Below are 13885 nucleotides of genomic sequence, written 5' to 3' on the forward strand. Positions count from 1 at the left end.
TCCATGTGAACTTTAGGGGTCTGAAATCTTGACTGCTCCAGTATTAGGCAGTTTCATTCCCTGATATTCTGCACTAAGCAGTCTTTAGCTTGCCTTTCCTTATCTCCTGAACAAAGCTACCTGGTAATAACTCAGCTTTTCATCTTTGTTCCAAGTAAATGTGTAGGATCTATGTGATTGCAGGTATTTGCCTGCTGATCCGTGAATGCTGGAAACCCATCTGGGACCCAGTGACGTAGGTTTGTTCAGAGTTTCTGAGCAGGTGCTGAAGATCAAAAGATTCCAAGAGTTCACAAGGAGAGAAGATCACTGGGGAATCTCTCTAGTCAAATGGTGAAGATTGTAAGTGAATTTGTTTTGTTCTCTCCTGATAAAGTTTCATCCTGTCCTTTGACCCCCCAGATCATAAGATAAGGGCAGTTATAGTATTTTTCTAGGAAGGTGGTGATAGTTCTAGACAAACTTCAAAGTCTAGGAAGTTTGACTTTGAAAATTTTGGGGAATGCCTCTCCAATGGACATGGACTGAGAGTTCGGCTGAGTTTCTTGAGTCCAATAACTGCTAAGAGTCTGACTTTATATTCTTTTAAAGTTACTCCAGGATCCTAATGGCCACAACCAGGACTTAAAATGCTGTGAAATTTAAAATGATGGAGGTATAACAGAAGGTAGATGTAACAGAGGGCATTCCACGGGGAGAAATTGTATGAACAAAGGCTCCTACATAAGAGAAGGCAGGACATGTTTGGTGATAGTGAATATAGGCAGCACTCAGAAAAATAGCAAGAAAAAGGCTGAAAAACTAGTCAGGGCTATATTTTGGGAGAGGCTCAGAATCAGAGTCAGACATTTCTTTAAAAAGTAGTTTATACACACTGTCAGGAATACTTCACCTGCAATTCACATTTCAACTCACTGCAATCATAGAACTGCTGTATGACTCACATATAGAGAACAAACTAGTGGTTATCAGTGGGGAGAGGGAAGGGGATTAAGACATGCAAGCTATTAGGAAAAAAATAAGCTACAAGGGTATATTGTATAATACAAGGAATATAGTTAACATTTTGTAGTAAGTGTAAAAGGAAAGTAGCCTTTCAAAATTGTATTAAAAACATAACATCAAAAATTTAAAAAAGAAACCTTCCATATGGCATAGATTCCCAAACAGTGGATTCAATAAGGCCTACACATATTGATCTCACCTAAAAGAAATTCAGAGTTAGGCAGTCCAAATCTGGTGAGGTGGCCCTATGAAATTGTTCAGTTTAGTTCAGTTCAGTTGCTCAGTCGTGTCTGACTCTTTGCGACCCCATGAATCGCAGCACGCCAGGCCTCCCTGTCCATCACCAACTCCTGGAGTTCACCCAGACTCACGTCCATTGAGTCAGTGATGCCATCCAGCCATTTCATCCTCTGTCATCCCCTTCTCCTCCTGCCCCCAATCCCTCCCAGCATCAGAGTCTTTTCCAATGAGTCAACTCTTTGCATGAGGTGGCCAAAGTATTGGAGTTTCAGCTTTAGCATCATTCCTTCCAATGAACACCCAGGACTGATCTCCTTTAGGATGGACTGGTTGGATCTCCTTGCAGTCCAAGGGACTCTCAAGAGTCTTCTCTAACACCACAGTTCAAAAGCATCAATTCTTCGGTGTTCAGCTTTCTTCACAGTCTAACTTTTACATCCATACATGACCACTGGAAAAACCATAGCCTTGACTAGATGGACCTTTGTTGGCAAAGTAATGTCTCTGCTTTTGAATATTCTGTCTAGGTTGGTCATAACTTTCCTTCCAAGGAGTAAGCATCTTTTAATTTCATGGCTGCAAGCACCATCTGCAGTGATTTTGGAGTCCCCCAAAATAAAGTCTGACACTATTTCTACTGTTTCCCCATCTATTTCACATGAAGTGATGGGACCAGAGGACATGATCTTAGTTTTTTTAATGTTGAGCTTTAAGCCAACTTTTTCACTCTCCTCTTTCACTTTCATCAAGAGGCTTTTTAGTTCCTCTTCATTTTCTGCCATAAGGGTGGTGTCATCTGCATATCTGAGGTTATGGATATTTCTCCCAGTAATCTTGATTCCAGCTTGTGCTTCTTCCAGCCCAGTGTTTCTCATGATGTACTCTGCATATAAGTTAAATAAGCAGGGTGACAATATACAGCCTTGACATACTCCTTTTGCTATTTGGAACCAGTCTGTTTTTCCATGTCCAGTTCTAACTGTTGCTTCCTGACCTGCACATAGGTTTCTCAAGAGGCAGGTCAGGTGGTCTGGTATTCCCATCTCTTGAAGAATTTTCCACACTTTATTGTGATCCACACAGTCAAAGGCTTTGGCATAGTCAATAAAGCAGAAATAGATGTTTTTCTGGAACTCTCTTGCTTTTTCCATGATCCAGCGGATGTTGGCAATTTGAAATTGTTAGAGGTCCCTATTCTTTTTAGTTTACTCCTCCACTATCCTTAGGGTGATGACCTTTGTCCTCAGAGCCTTTATTCCAGAAGACATCCTGTGTCCAGGTAAAAATCAGATGTTCTATCACTAGGGAAGGAGACGGGAGTGTATATTGAGGTAAATAATTAGAAATCTATGCCACAAGTGTCTGTACTGAACCTATCCCCTCCAAGGTCACCAGAGACCAGACCACCACCTGACTGTTACAATCCCTAACCATTTTTTCAGGCCTTTTCTTGACCTCTGGGTAGCATTCAATGCTATTGACCCCTCCCTCCCTTTGAAATATTCTCTTCCCTTGCTTTTGTGACATTACTTTCTCCTGCTTTTCAATCTCCTTTGTCATTACTTATCTGTCTCTCTCCTGGGCTCCTCTTCCTTTGCATATGCTGAGGTCACTGCTGGCCTCCAGGGCTCTTCCCTGGCCTCCTTCTCTTCTTAAGGTTTTCATTCTTCCCAGGTGCTCTTGCTCTTTCCCATGGATTAAAGAATTGTTCATATTATAGATCTGTAACCTCAGTCCAGACCTCATTTATAAGCTTCAGATATGTATATTCACCTGCATGTGGGTCATTTCCATTTGGCTGTTGCGCAAGTACCTCAAAATCAATGGTCCCCTCCATTAGTATTCCATGTATTACTGAAAGGGGTTACCTTCTACACATTTGATCTCTCAAATTAGATTCCCAAGAGTTCCCTTTGACACTTCCCTCCTCCTCACTTCTTTTCCTACATCCAATTATTCATAAGGTCTTGTCATTTTTAATTTAATATTTCTGAATTCAGCCATTTCTCACCACCTCCCCTGCTACCATTCTAGGCCTAACCACAGTCACTGCTTAGCTGGATGACTACTCTCCATTTTTCCAGGAAGACATCTAAGTCATACTTCTAATGGGCTAGGCAACTAGAATGGTGTTCTTTCTTTAAAACAAATCTATGCTGTATCCAAGCCTAGAACCCTTCAATAACCTCTTGGTGTTCTCAAGATCAAGAACAAAGTCCTTACCTTGGCATTCAAGGCTTGCCGTGATTTGAAAGGAATGGGGATTTAGAGTACTGGAACTGGAAGAATGGAAGGGCTGTGTCTAGTGCAAAATAAAGCCCTGTAGCCCCATGGATGAAGGAGCCTGGTAGGCTGCAGTCCATGGGATCGCTGAGGGTCAGACATGACTGAGCAACCTCACTTTCACTTTTCACTTTCATACATTGGAGAGGGAAATGGCAACCCACTCCAGTATTCTTGCCTGGAGAATCCCAGGGACGGGAGAGCCTGGTGGGCTGCCGTCTATGTGGTTGCACAGAGTCAGACACGACTGAAGTGACTTAGCAGCAGCAGCAGTAGCTGGGGGAGAGAACCTAGGAGACAGAAAAGTCGTGAGCTGATGTCACAAACTTGGAGGAAGCAACAATTTAGAGAAAAAACCAGGAGAATAGAAACCCACTGTGAATATCTATAAAGTGTGTATATGTGTATACATATGTTGAATTGTTCACAGAACATAGGGATTCACATTTCATTTGCTTAAATGAGGAAAGGGTGACTTCATAAAGCAGAAGGCATAACCATTTAAATTATTTTTGGATGTAGGAAAGGCATTGAATATTAATTCTATAACTGACCACTATGTTGAAATTTTTATGGTTTCTAATAATATCAGTTGATGCTCTCAGGTTGTCCAGCTTTGCATTCATATACTCTGTAATTAATAATAATGTTGTCTTTCCATTTTTTATACATCTTATTCTGTTCTCCTGAATAGATTCAATTACTTATATGAATCTGTTATGTGGTAGAAGTACCATTTCAAATCATTTGGGGGAACGATGGATGAATCTGCACATGGTGTAGGGAAGAAGCTGCATTTTTTTTTTTTTGAAAATAATCCTTATACAAATGCTGGAGTGATCAAACTTTTAAATGTAAATAATAGAGCCATAAAACTGGAAAAAACTGATTATTATACAGTAGAAGTCTATAAAGCATCTGTAAGCATGAAGCAGAATCAGTCACGATAAAGGAAAACCTGATACATTTCACTACATAATAATTAAACCTTTTTGTACAGCTAAGAATATTATAAATAACATGAAAGATATTTGTAATATATGCAGCACACAAATGTGCAAGAGACATTGCTTGTGGAAATGTTATTCTGTGTATCTTTTTAGAGTAAGCTGACAAGTTCGTGTATCAAAATGGAGTCAGCTCTGCTTGTAACAGTAAATAAAAAATGGAAACAATCTAAATGTCTATGTACCCCTGGACTGGTTAAATACATTATGGGACATTTATACAGAAAAAATTAGGGGCTAGTGCACTGAGACGACCCAGAGGGATGGTACTGGGAGGGAGGTGGGAGGGGTGTTCAGGATGGGGAACACGTGTATACATGTGGCGGATTCATGTTGATGTATGGCAAAACCAATACAATATTGTAAAGTAATTAACCTCCAACTAAAATAAATAAATTTATATTAAAAAAAAAAAGATTATGGAGCAGTTAAGAAAAACGTACACTATGGAAAGCTGTAAACAGCTCAATTCTAAAGAATATACAACTGGGAAAAAAACCCAGGTCACAGAGTAACAGATACAGTGTACCATTTGTGGGGAGAAAACTCAAATAATCAGTATATGAATAGAAACAAATCTGGAAGAATGTATATCAAAATATTAATAGTGGCTATTTCTGGGGCATGAGCTAAGTATGTTACAAATTTCTGTATTATTTGAAATTTCACAACTACATTACTTTTGCAATAAACAAAAATAAAGATATAAAAATAAATATATTCAATGAATGAATCGCTTTGAGGCGGTGGTTTTGGTTTGGAATGGCTTCAGACCGAGCCTGGTACAGTGGCATAAACACGGGCTTTGGCGTCAGACAGCCCTGAGCTGGGCCCCATTGCCCCACCCCCCGAGGAAGGAGAAGGGGGGTGGCAGGGGGCTGCGGAAAGGGGCTGGGCTGGGCTGTCTGCAGCTCTAGTCCAGGACGCTGACTTCCAGAGGGACTAAGAGACGGAAGACAAATTCCGGACTCGCTGGAGGACAAGGTGAGGGACGTTGAGATTGAGGTTTTCCAGACAGTAGTTCCAGTCCTCTCGAACATAGAGCCAGGCAGGTGGGCAATTTTTACTGCACCACTGCAGCTAGGGGAGAGGTTACTTGGAGTGGGATTTAGGCAACGAAGACGACCAAGAGAGTAGTAGGTTTATGGACTGGAGAGCAGAGAGTAGTTGAGGAAGGGAGGGGAGAAAAACTGGGAACTGGGCGTGTTGAATGGTGAATGGGGAATATGAGGGGGAAGGGGAATGCTGAGGGGAACTGGAAATTCAGAAAAGAAAATAGGGGAGTGTAGAGAATGGTTAAGGAATACTAGGGGAGGGAGTGCAGTAGTAACATGAAGGAGGATGGTGTGAGGAATGGAAATAAGGAATCCTGTGGGGTAAATAGGAAAGTCAATGGAGAACTAGGGAGCGGGGATCAAGGCAGAGGGAATACGGACTGGTACGAAGTGGGGGATAAGGAATGAGGAGTAGGGAGCGGGGGAAGGGCAGACGGAGGCCCCCCTAGGGAGGCGGAAAGGGGCGGGGCCACTTCCGGCCTGGAGCGGAGAGGGAAGTCTCTGAGTTTATGAGGGGCTCAGAGGGAGTGGACGCACTCAGGAATTGTAGAAGGACGAGGTGAGCAGCCCTGGATCTGAGCCCGGGAGGGATCTGCCCCACCCTCTGGGATATGCAGAAATCCTACTCTAAAGGACCGGATCATACCGGATCCATCCAGTCAGGAAGGGAGGGGACCGGACCCTGTTTGGCTGGGCCTAAAGATGGAATCACTAGCTCAGTACTGATTTGAGGAGGGGGTGTATTAGAGACGGGGAAGAACCAAGATGCACTTGGGCACTGTTTGGAGGGGGGGCATATTATGAAAAAGGGCGGGACCAGGCGGTGTTCTGGACTTGGGGTGTATTCAGTAGGGGAGGAGTCAGGACTAACGGACACTGCGACAATTTGAGAGTGAGGTTTGTTGGGGAGGGGGCGGGACCGAATGATACTATGAACTTGGAGAGGGGCGTGTTGGAAAAAAGGTGTTGGACTGAGTCCTCGACTATTACGCATGCGCACTATGGATCGCTAGAAAGGGGCGTGTAGAGAAGGGCCAGCTTGGAGAGACACCAGCTGCAGAGTGCGCATGTGCAGGGTGGACATCAAAGAAAGGGCTTCTGCTGGGAAAGCGGGTGGGGCTGAGATGGGCCCTGCAACGGATGCGCATGCGCATTGTCGACTTGCGGCTGGGGAGGGGGGTGCACTAGGGAAGGGGGCGGGGTCCTCAGGGCTGCCGCGCTGGCACATCTTCCTGGAGAAGGGGAGGGTGCGGCTGCAGAGAATTGAGACCTAGACGTTCTGGAATACTGAATTTGAGAACGAAGTCTTTGGGTGGGGGTGGGGGGCGTGGGAGGGTTTGGGATTGGATGGGGATCAGCCTCCAGGCAGAGCGGGAGAGAAGACGTTCAGTGGGTTTGCCTCTTGACCCAGGCTTTCTCCCCTTCAGGCTCAGCTCTTGCCAGGCCGACTTGAGACATGTCTGACACAAGCGAGAGTGGTACGGGTCCAACCCGCTTCCAGGTAAGCCCTTCTGCCCTCTCCCTAGCTGCTTTTGCTCTCCAGCTCTTGTTGCTGCCCCCAATCCCTTGGCACCTCCCCTCCCATCCTAATCCTTCTCCACCTACCTCCTTGCTTGGGTGCTGCCCCCCTCCCCCAAGTAGAGGGAAGGAGGAGGGAAGGAAGGAGGGAGGAAGCAACGCTAGAGGGAGAGTGGGCCCGCCCCTTTTCTGCTCAGGAGAGGCCTTGTTGGGCAGAGGTGGTCAGAGCACACCGCAAATAGGAATTAGTATAGGTAAGAGAAGTGAGGCCCTGGAATTTTGGAGCCATTTGCTTAACTAGGGGTGGGGAGAAAGTTTGTGAGCTTCCCTGCTTCATCTTGCAGGCTGAAGCTTCAGAAGAGGACCCTGGCTTGAAGATGCAGACCGTACTGACAGTGACCCAGAACTTAGAGGCCTCAGAAACACCGAAGGGCTCAAAGACACCAGAGGTCTCAAAGGCCACGAAGATCTCAAATGCTGCAGGCGTCTCAAAGGCCACTGAGGCTCAGGAGGTATCTGCCACTCAGGCTTCACCTACCACTAAGCTGACCGATACCCAGTTTCTAGCAGCCAAAAAGAAGAGTCTGGCAGCTGACACCAACATGCAGCATACTGACCCTCAGGCTGTGACAGTGCCTGCTACTGAGACCAAAAAGGTTAGCTCTGTGGCTGATACAAAGGTCAATACAAAGACCCTGGAGACTGAGTCTACTGCCTCTCAGGCTCTGGCAGATGAACCTGAGCCTGAGGGTGCAGCTGGTCAGGCTCAGGAGAATCAGGATACCCGGCCCAAGATCAAGGCCAAGAAAGCCCGAAAGGTAAGATCTTTGCTTTTCTACTTCTCTTAGTTGGTTCCTGGTTCTGTAAACCTTTAGAAGGTTGGTTCCCTCTCCTCATAATAGCTGTGGGGGGACACAAAGAGGAATTTGTTATAATTCCTGTCTTCAGAAAGCTCATAGACTGGACATGAGATAGGAATACACATAGCTGAAATCTAAACAAAATGCAGTTTATGTTTACGTAGTAGCTTACCATATGTCAAGGGCTTGAGCTAGGCATATTCACACAGGTTATCTCATTAAATCCTGAAAGTGATCTAGTTTTGTAGAGAAGGAAGTTGAGTCCCAGAGAGGTGGAGTGACTTGTCCAGGGTGATATAAACAGAATCAGTGGTGGACACAGGAAGAGGAGAAGCCTCAGGCTTTACACTTGGGTTGCTCCTGTCTTGGTGGGAAGATGAAACTCCTACTTGGAAACCAGTGAAAGATGAATCCAAGACTCAACATGGCCAATATCTAGTGAGTCGGGCTGTTACTACAAGGGTGGGATTAGAGGGGACTTCTGGAAGAGAGAAGATGAAGGAAAAAGGACCATCTGTTTCATCTGGCAATGTTGTGTTTGCTCTCTTGATGCAGGTGAAGCATCTGAATGGGGAAGAGGATGGCAGCAGTGATCAGAGTCAGGCTTCTGGAACCACAAGTGGCCGAAGGATCTCAAAGGCCCTAATGGCTTCAATGGCCCGCAGGGCTTCAAGGGGCCCCATAGCATTTTGGGCCCGCAGGGCATCAAGGACTCGGTTGGCTGCTTGGGCCCGGAGAGCATTGCTTTCTCTGAGATCACCCAAGGCCCGTAGGGGCAAGGCTCGCCGCAGAGCTGCCAAGCTCCAGTCATCCCAAGAGCCTGAAGCACCACCACCCCGGGATGTGGCCCTTTTGCAAGGGAGGGTAAGAACCCTGTCCTCTCCACTCTGCATTATTCTCTGCTTTGCCTGCCTTCTTCTCTGCCATTGTGTCAAGTTTTTTGCAAACACATTTTGATCTTTCCATCTTTTCCACTTCTCCCAGGCAAACGATTTGGTGAAGTACCTGTTGGTTAAAGACCAGACAAAGATTCCCATCAAACGCTCAGGTAGAGTCCTACTAACCCCTTCCTTCCTCCAGCTCTGCCCTCCATTGCCCTGTCCCCCACATGCTGAGGGCATTTCTTGCTCTCTTGCTTCCACTTATGCCCTCTCAAAGTTCTAATTTGGCAGTAGTAGCATCTCTGTTCACTAGCTCAGAACCTGTTTGTGCTACCCACAGCAGGGTTGGTAAAGGGTGTATAGTTTGGGTATGGGGGCCACTTGGCTTCACTTCAGCCCAGGTGCTCGCAACACTCTCCCCTTGCAGACATGCTGAAGGACATCATCAAAGAATACACTGATGTGTACCCTGAAATCATTGAACGAGCAGGCTATTCCTTGGAGAAGGTGAAGGGGCAGACCTGGGGGATGGGTGCAATGGGGAAACCTTGAATCAAACAAAGGTGTACATGTCTCTTCTGGGGGGCACCACAGAGACTAATCCAGCCCCATCACTGTGCAGATGGGAAGACAGTGGCCTAGCAAGGGGCATAGACTAGCTTGAGGTCACACAGCAAGTCCATGGTAAAAGCACAGCTAGAACCCAAGCTACCCAGCTTAGTCTTGGCTCTGTCCACTGCTGGACAGTCCTGTAATGTACTTCAGATACTCACTTCTCAATTTCTTTACCCACTCTCTGGCTCCCTGGATTCCACTGATCACAAAGATGACAATAACAGTAATGCATTTGTTGTCTGTTTGCTGTGTGCTGGCCACTCAGCTAAGTGCTTTATGTGCATTATCTCACTGATTTCACATGCACACACACATACACACACACATACAAGCATACACACACACACAGACTCCTGAGTACATGGGGAGCTATGGGATGCCAAGGAAGCTGAATTCTGTGGTCTCACAAACTGTTCTGCCCATCCACAGGTTTTTGGGATCCAATTAAAGGAGATTGATAAGAATGATCACTTGTACATTCTTCTCAGCACCTTAGAGCCCACTGATGCAGGCATACTGGGAACGTAAGCTGGGATAGGGCTGGGATGGGAGGGAGGCATCTGCTTTCGTTCATGGTACTAGTTCATCCCTATCTTCTCCCTATACCCCCTTAAGAAATAGGAAGGACAGAACCCCAGACCCCTTTTCTATCATCCACACATAGTTGGAGCCCTGCACACAGGAGTGGTACCTGATTATGATTGTAGCGTGTAGAAGCCTCGGGTAGAAGCACTCTTACTGTAAGATTTTCTGGTTTTCCAGAAGCTTTCCAAGAAAGCAGACTTGTCATAACTTGTCTCTTCATATTGGCCTTGGTAGAATAGTTCTCACAGGAGGGCTTCCTGGTATGAGTGGATCATGGTGCTCGATGGGCAGGGGCATCAGTGGGGCTATGCCTAGAATTTTCTTGAAACTGATGGGTCTAGGGGAGTAAGAAGGGACTCAGAGTTGACTGGGTGCTCAGATCATACCATTCTTCTATTCTCTCAGCAACACAGGAAGAGAAGGATGTGTTTTTCCCATTTTATGAATAGGAGACTAGGCTCAAAATCTTAAGTGCCTTACCCAGGATACATAGAGCTTGAAGTATAGACTGGGCAGAATTCTCCCATATTTGAAGAATCTGGGAAAAGCTAGCCTAGTGAGCTGGCTAGTGAGTTTTTTTTTGCAGATGGCTGCTGGATGTAAACCTTCTCTCTGTCCCATTATTCTCCTAGGACCAAGGACTCACCAAAGCTCGGTCTCCTCATGGTGCTTCTTAGCATCATCTTCATGAATGGAAATCGATCCAGTGAGGGTGAGTGGCTGGGTTGGCAGCTGGATGGGGGGGTCATGGTCAGAATTGCACATGTTCATTTTCTATCCCTGTTTCCTTTTTTCTCCCCTTGCAGCTGTCATCTGGGAGGTGCTACGCAAGTTGGGGCTGCGCCCTGGGTATGATTGGACTCTGTCAGCACTTGCTGTCCGTGTTGTCCTTTGGCAAGAGAGGATGGTCCCAGGATTGCATCAGCCTGGTGGTCTGGTGGGGTGGGCGGGGGTGCTGGATTGGGTCCAGGGTTCTGACCTAGGTGGATGGGGAAATGGTCCTGAACTCTGCTCTATGTCACTGACTCTTGGGTTTCTATGGAATTTCCATCTTATGCTGGAAGCTTCTTTTCCATGTGGGAAATGTCTCTGTCCTATCTGGGAAGTGCTGTAGCCCCAGTTATATTTATCTGTGTATATAGTTATGTATGTATTTATTTATTTTATCATTCTCTACTGTAAGGATACATCATTCGCTTTTTGGAGATGTGAAGAAGCTCATTACCGATGAGTTTGTGAAGCAGAAGTAAGTCTGTATGGTGTTGCTGTGTTCCATGCATTTTGCCTGTCTTCGAAATGAGTGATAAAGCTGTGGTGCATGTGCATGTGCCTGTGCATGTTATATAAGTGCATATGCAAGTGGTAGCTTATTCCTGAGGTAGTGGCAGAGAACATGAGTACACGTTTACCGACCTACTTGTGCTCTCATATATGCCTTTGGAGCAGTTCTTCAGCGGAAGGATTGTCATCACCAGTATTGTATGTGTGAGGAAACTGAAACTGACAGAGGTGAAGTAATTTGCTCAGGGTTATACAGGCAGCAGATAGAAGAGTTGTATTTAAATCCTGACTTCAATACCTTGATTCTTTTTACTATGCTAGCTGGGGATTCATAGAAATTAATTTCCATAAAGAAATGCCATAGAATGGTAGCTTTAGGCAGCAATGTACTGTCCTGGAGTCTTGACTTGAACATCTCATTTCATTTTCATAGCTACTCTGCAGAATAGCTGCCATCATCCCAACCCCAGTATCAGTTGAGGAGCCTGGGGCTCAGAGAGTAGAAGTCTGAACATGGCCCTGGCTGGTAAAGGACCCATTTGGATCTGAAGCCCAGTCCTCCTGACTTTTCTGGCCAGGTCCCACCCTGTTCTTGGTCCTTGGAGAACATGTGTGCACTCACGCAGCTGTACCAGCCCACATACCTGTATGCTCACACACAAATGTTCGAGAGTATGCATTGAATCCGCTGCTCTTGGTTGACTGTTTTGTCCCATACAGTCATTTCCTAGGATGGACTGTACCAGGGTTCAGCCAGGCCACGGATGAGCCCATTGGTGGGGTGTGTTCAGAGCAGGGGGCCTAAAGAACTGGCTTCTCTATTTGCAATACACCCAATAGGAATCTGGGTTATTGTGACAGGGGCACAAAACTTGTGGCCTTCCTATGAAGAAATACTCTATACAGGCCCCTTGTACCTCCACATGGCTGCTGGGTAGGGTCAGTGAGGTAGGGCTGAAGATTGGAAGAAAAGCTGCAGTAGTCAGTGGGGGAGTTTGCCACCTAAATGCATGAATGGGCCATTAGTGGTCTTATAGACATAAAGGCTTTGACCCTCTCTTTTCAAGGTACCTGGACTATGTCAGAGTCCCTAATAGCAATCCCCCTGAATATGAGTTCTTCTGGGGCCTGCGCTCTTATTATGAAACCAGCAAAATGAAAGTCCTCAAGTTTGCCTGCAAGGTAATTGGAGAACTGCCCAAGCTTGGCATACCAAGAGCATGGGGTGCCACTGTCTGGGGTAGGCTGTGTGCAGAGCAGTCTGTGGTTCATGCATGAACATTCTGAAGCCTGTATTAATGTGCAAACACTTTATTTGAATCATTTAATACTTACAACTGACATGTCATTGCCTTACTGCAAGTGAGAATACTCAGGCTCAGAGGTTGTTAGGTGTCATGTCCAAGGTCACAGAGATAGTAAGTTTCAAAGCAGAGCTGAAATATTAGGTATGAGCCTGGTGGGCTCCCGTCTATGGGGTCGCACAGAGTCGGACACGACTGAAGCGACTTAGCAGCAGCGGCAGCAGTAGCAGCATGGTATCATAATTTGCATAGAGCAGGCACTTGGTGCTCAGATTTAGATCCTTCAGATGGTTGTTCTTCCTGTTGTAGGTACAAAAGAAGGACCCTAAGGAATGGGCAGCTCAGTACCGAGAGGCAATGGAAGCAGATATGAAGGCTGCAGCTGAGGCTGCAGCTGAAGCCAAGGCAAGGGCTGAGATTAGAGCTCAGATGGGCATTGGGCTCGGCTCTGAGAATGCTGCTGGGCCCTGCAACTGGGATGAAGCTGATATTGGACCCTGGGCCAAAGCCCGTATCCAGGCAGGAGCTGAAGCTAAAGCCAAAGCCCAGGAGAGTGGTGGTGCCAGTGCTGGTGCCAGTGCTGGTGGCAACTTTGGTGCCAGCACCAGCCTGACAGCCACTCTCACGTTTGGGCTCTTCGCAGGCCTTGGTGGAGCTGGTGCCAGTGCCAGTGGCAGTTCTGGTGCCTGTGGTTTCTCCTACAAGTGAGATTTCAGGTATCTACTTATTTTTTGGGGAAGCCAGGGCTCATGGGGGTGGGATAAAGAGCTGGGTGGTTATAGGAAGGCCAGGGTTGGAGGATCACATGGAGAGTGTGAGAAGACACTACTTTTGGCATTTTATTCCTTCCTATTGGTGGATATAATTGACTTTTTTATTTTCTTTTACTTGTGTTTTCAGATATTCCTAATCCCAGCAGTCTTTCTCTTCGAGCCAGGGTGCATCCTCAGAAACCTATTCAACACAGCGCTCTAGGCAGCCACTATCAATCAATTGAAGTTGACACTCTACATTAAATCTATTTGCCATTTCTGAGTTTATTGCCTTTTTTGGTGGGCTGTCACGTTTTTGTATCATATTTTAAAATGAACTGGGAAAGTTTCCACCTCAATCTGTGCTTAGCTTGAGGTGACATTGCTGAATTCAGTGGAGCAAGATTAGCATGTTTCCTGGGATAGGTTGGGCCCCATCTCTATCCTATAGAGCAGGCAGGGTTGCAGTGGTGTGGGAGTCATAGGGATTGTAGGCACA

General features: G+C 46.1%; 1 protein-coding gene and 1 non-coding gene across 6 annotated transcripts; both read left to right on the forward strand.

The window, feature by feature from the left end:
* The first annotated feature begins 5463 nt into the window (after positions 1-5463).
* On the forward strand, positions 5464-13669 carry MAGED2 (MAGE family member D2). Of its 5 annotated transcripts, none has more exons than XM_059883374.1 (13): positions 5464-5587; positions 7018-7091; positions 7453-7926; positions 8524-8832; positions 8953-9016; positions 9277-9356; positions 9894-9988; positions 10682-10761; positions 10856-10898; positions 11233-11295; positions 12398-12512; positions 12944-13350; positions 13535-13669. In XM_059883374.1, exons 2-12 carry the CDS (start codon positions 7047-7049, stop codon positions 13340-13342), a joined length of 1767 nt encoding a protein of 588 aa, XP_059739357.1. In that variant the 5' UTR covers positions 5464-5587; positions 7018-7046; the 3' UTR covers positions 13343-13350; positions 13535-13669. The 5 variants fall into 5 exon arrangements, with proteins under 5 accessions (XP_059739357.1, XP_005228282.1, XP_005228283.1 ...); XM_005228225.3 differs by having other exon boundaries at positions 5464-5519; XM_005228226.5 differs by lacking the exon at positions 5464-5587 and adding an exon at positions 6094-6902.
* On the forward strand, positions 12109-12236 carry LOC112445261 (small nucleolar RNA SNORA11). The gene has a single exon (XR_003033627.1). It is a non-coding gene; the product is annotated as a small nucleolar RNA SNORA11 (small nucleolar RNA).
* Positions 13670-13885: the final 216 nt, after the last annotated feature.

Source organism: Bos taurus, chromosome X (genome assembly GCF_002263795.3).
Source record: "Bos taurus isolate L1 Dominette 01449 registration number 42190680 breed Hereford chromosome X, ARS-UCD2.0, whole genome shotgun sequence".
Lineage (NCBI taxonomy): Eukaryota > Metazoa > Chordata > Mammalia > Artiodactyla > Bovidae > Bos > Bos taurus.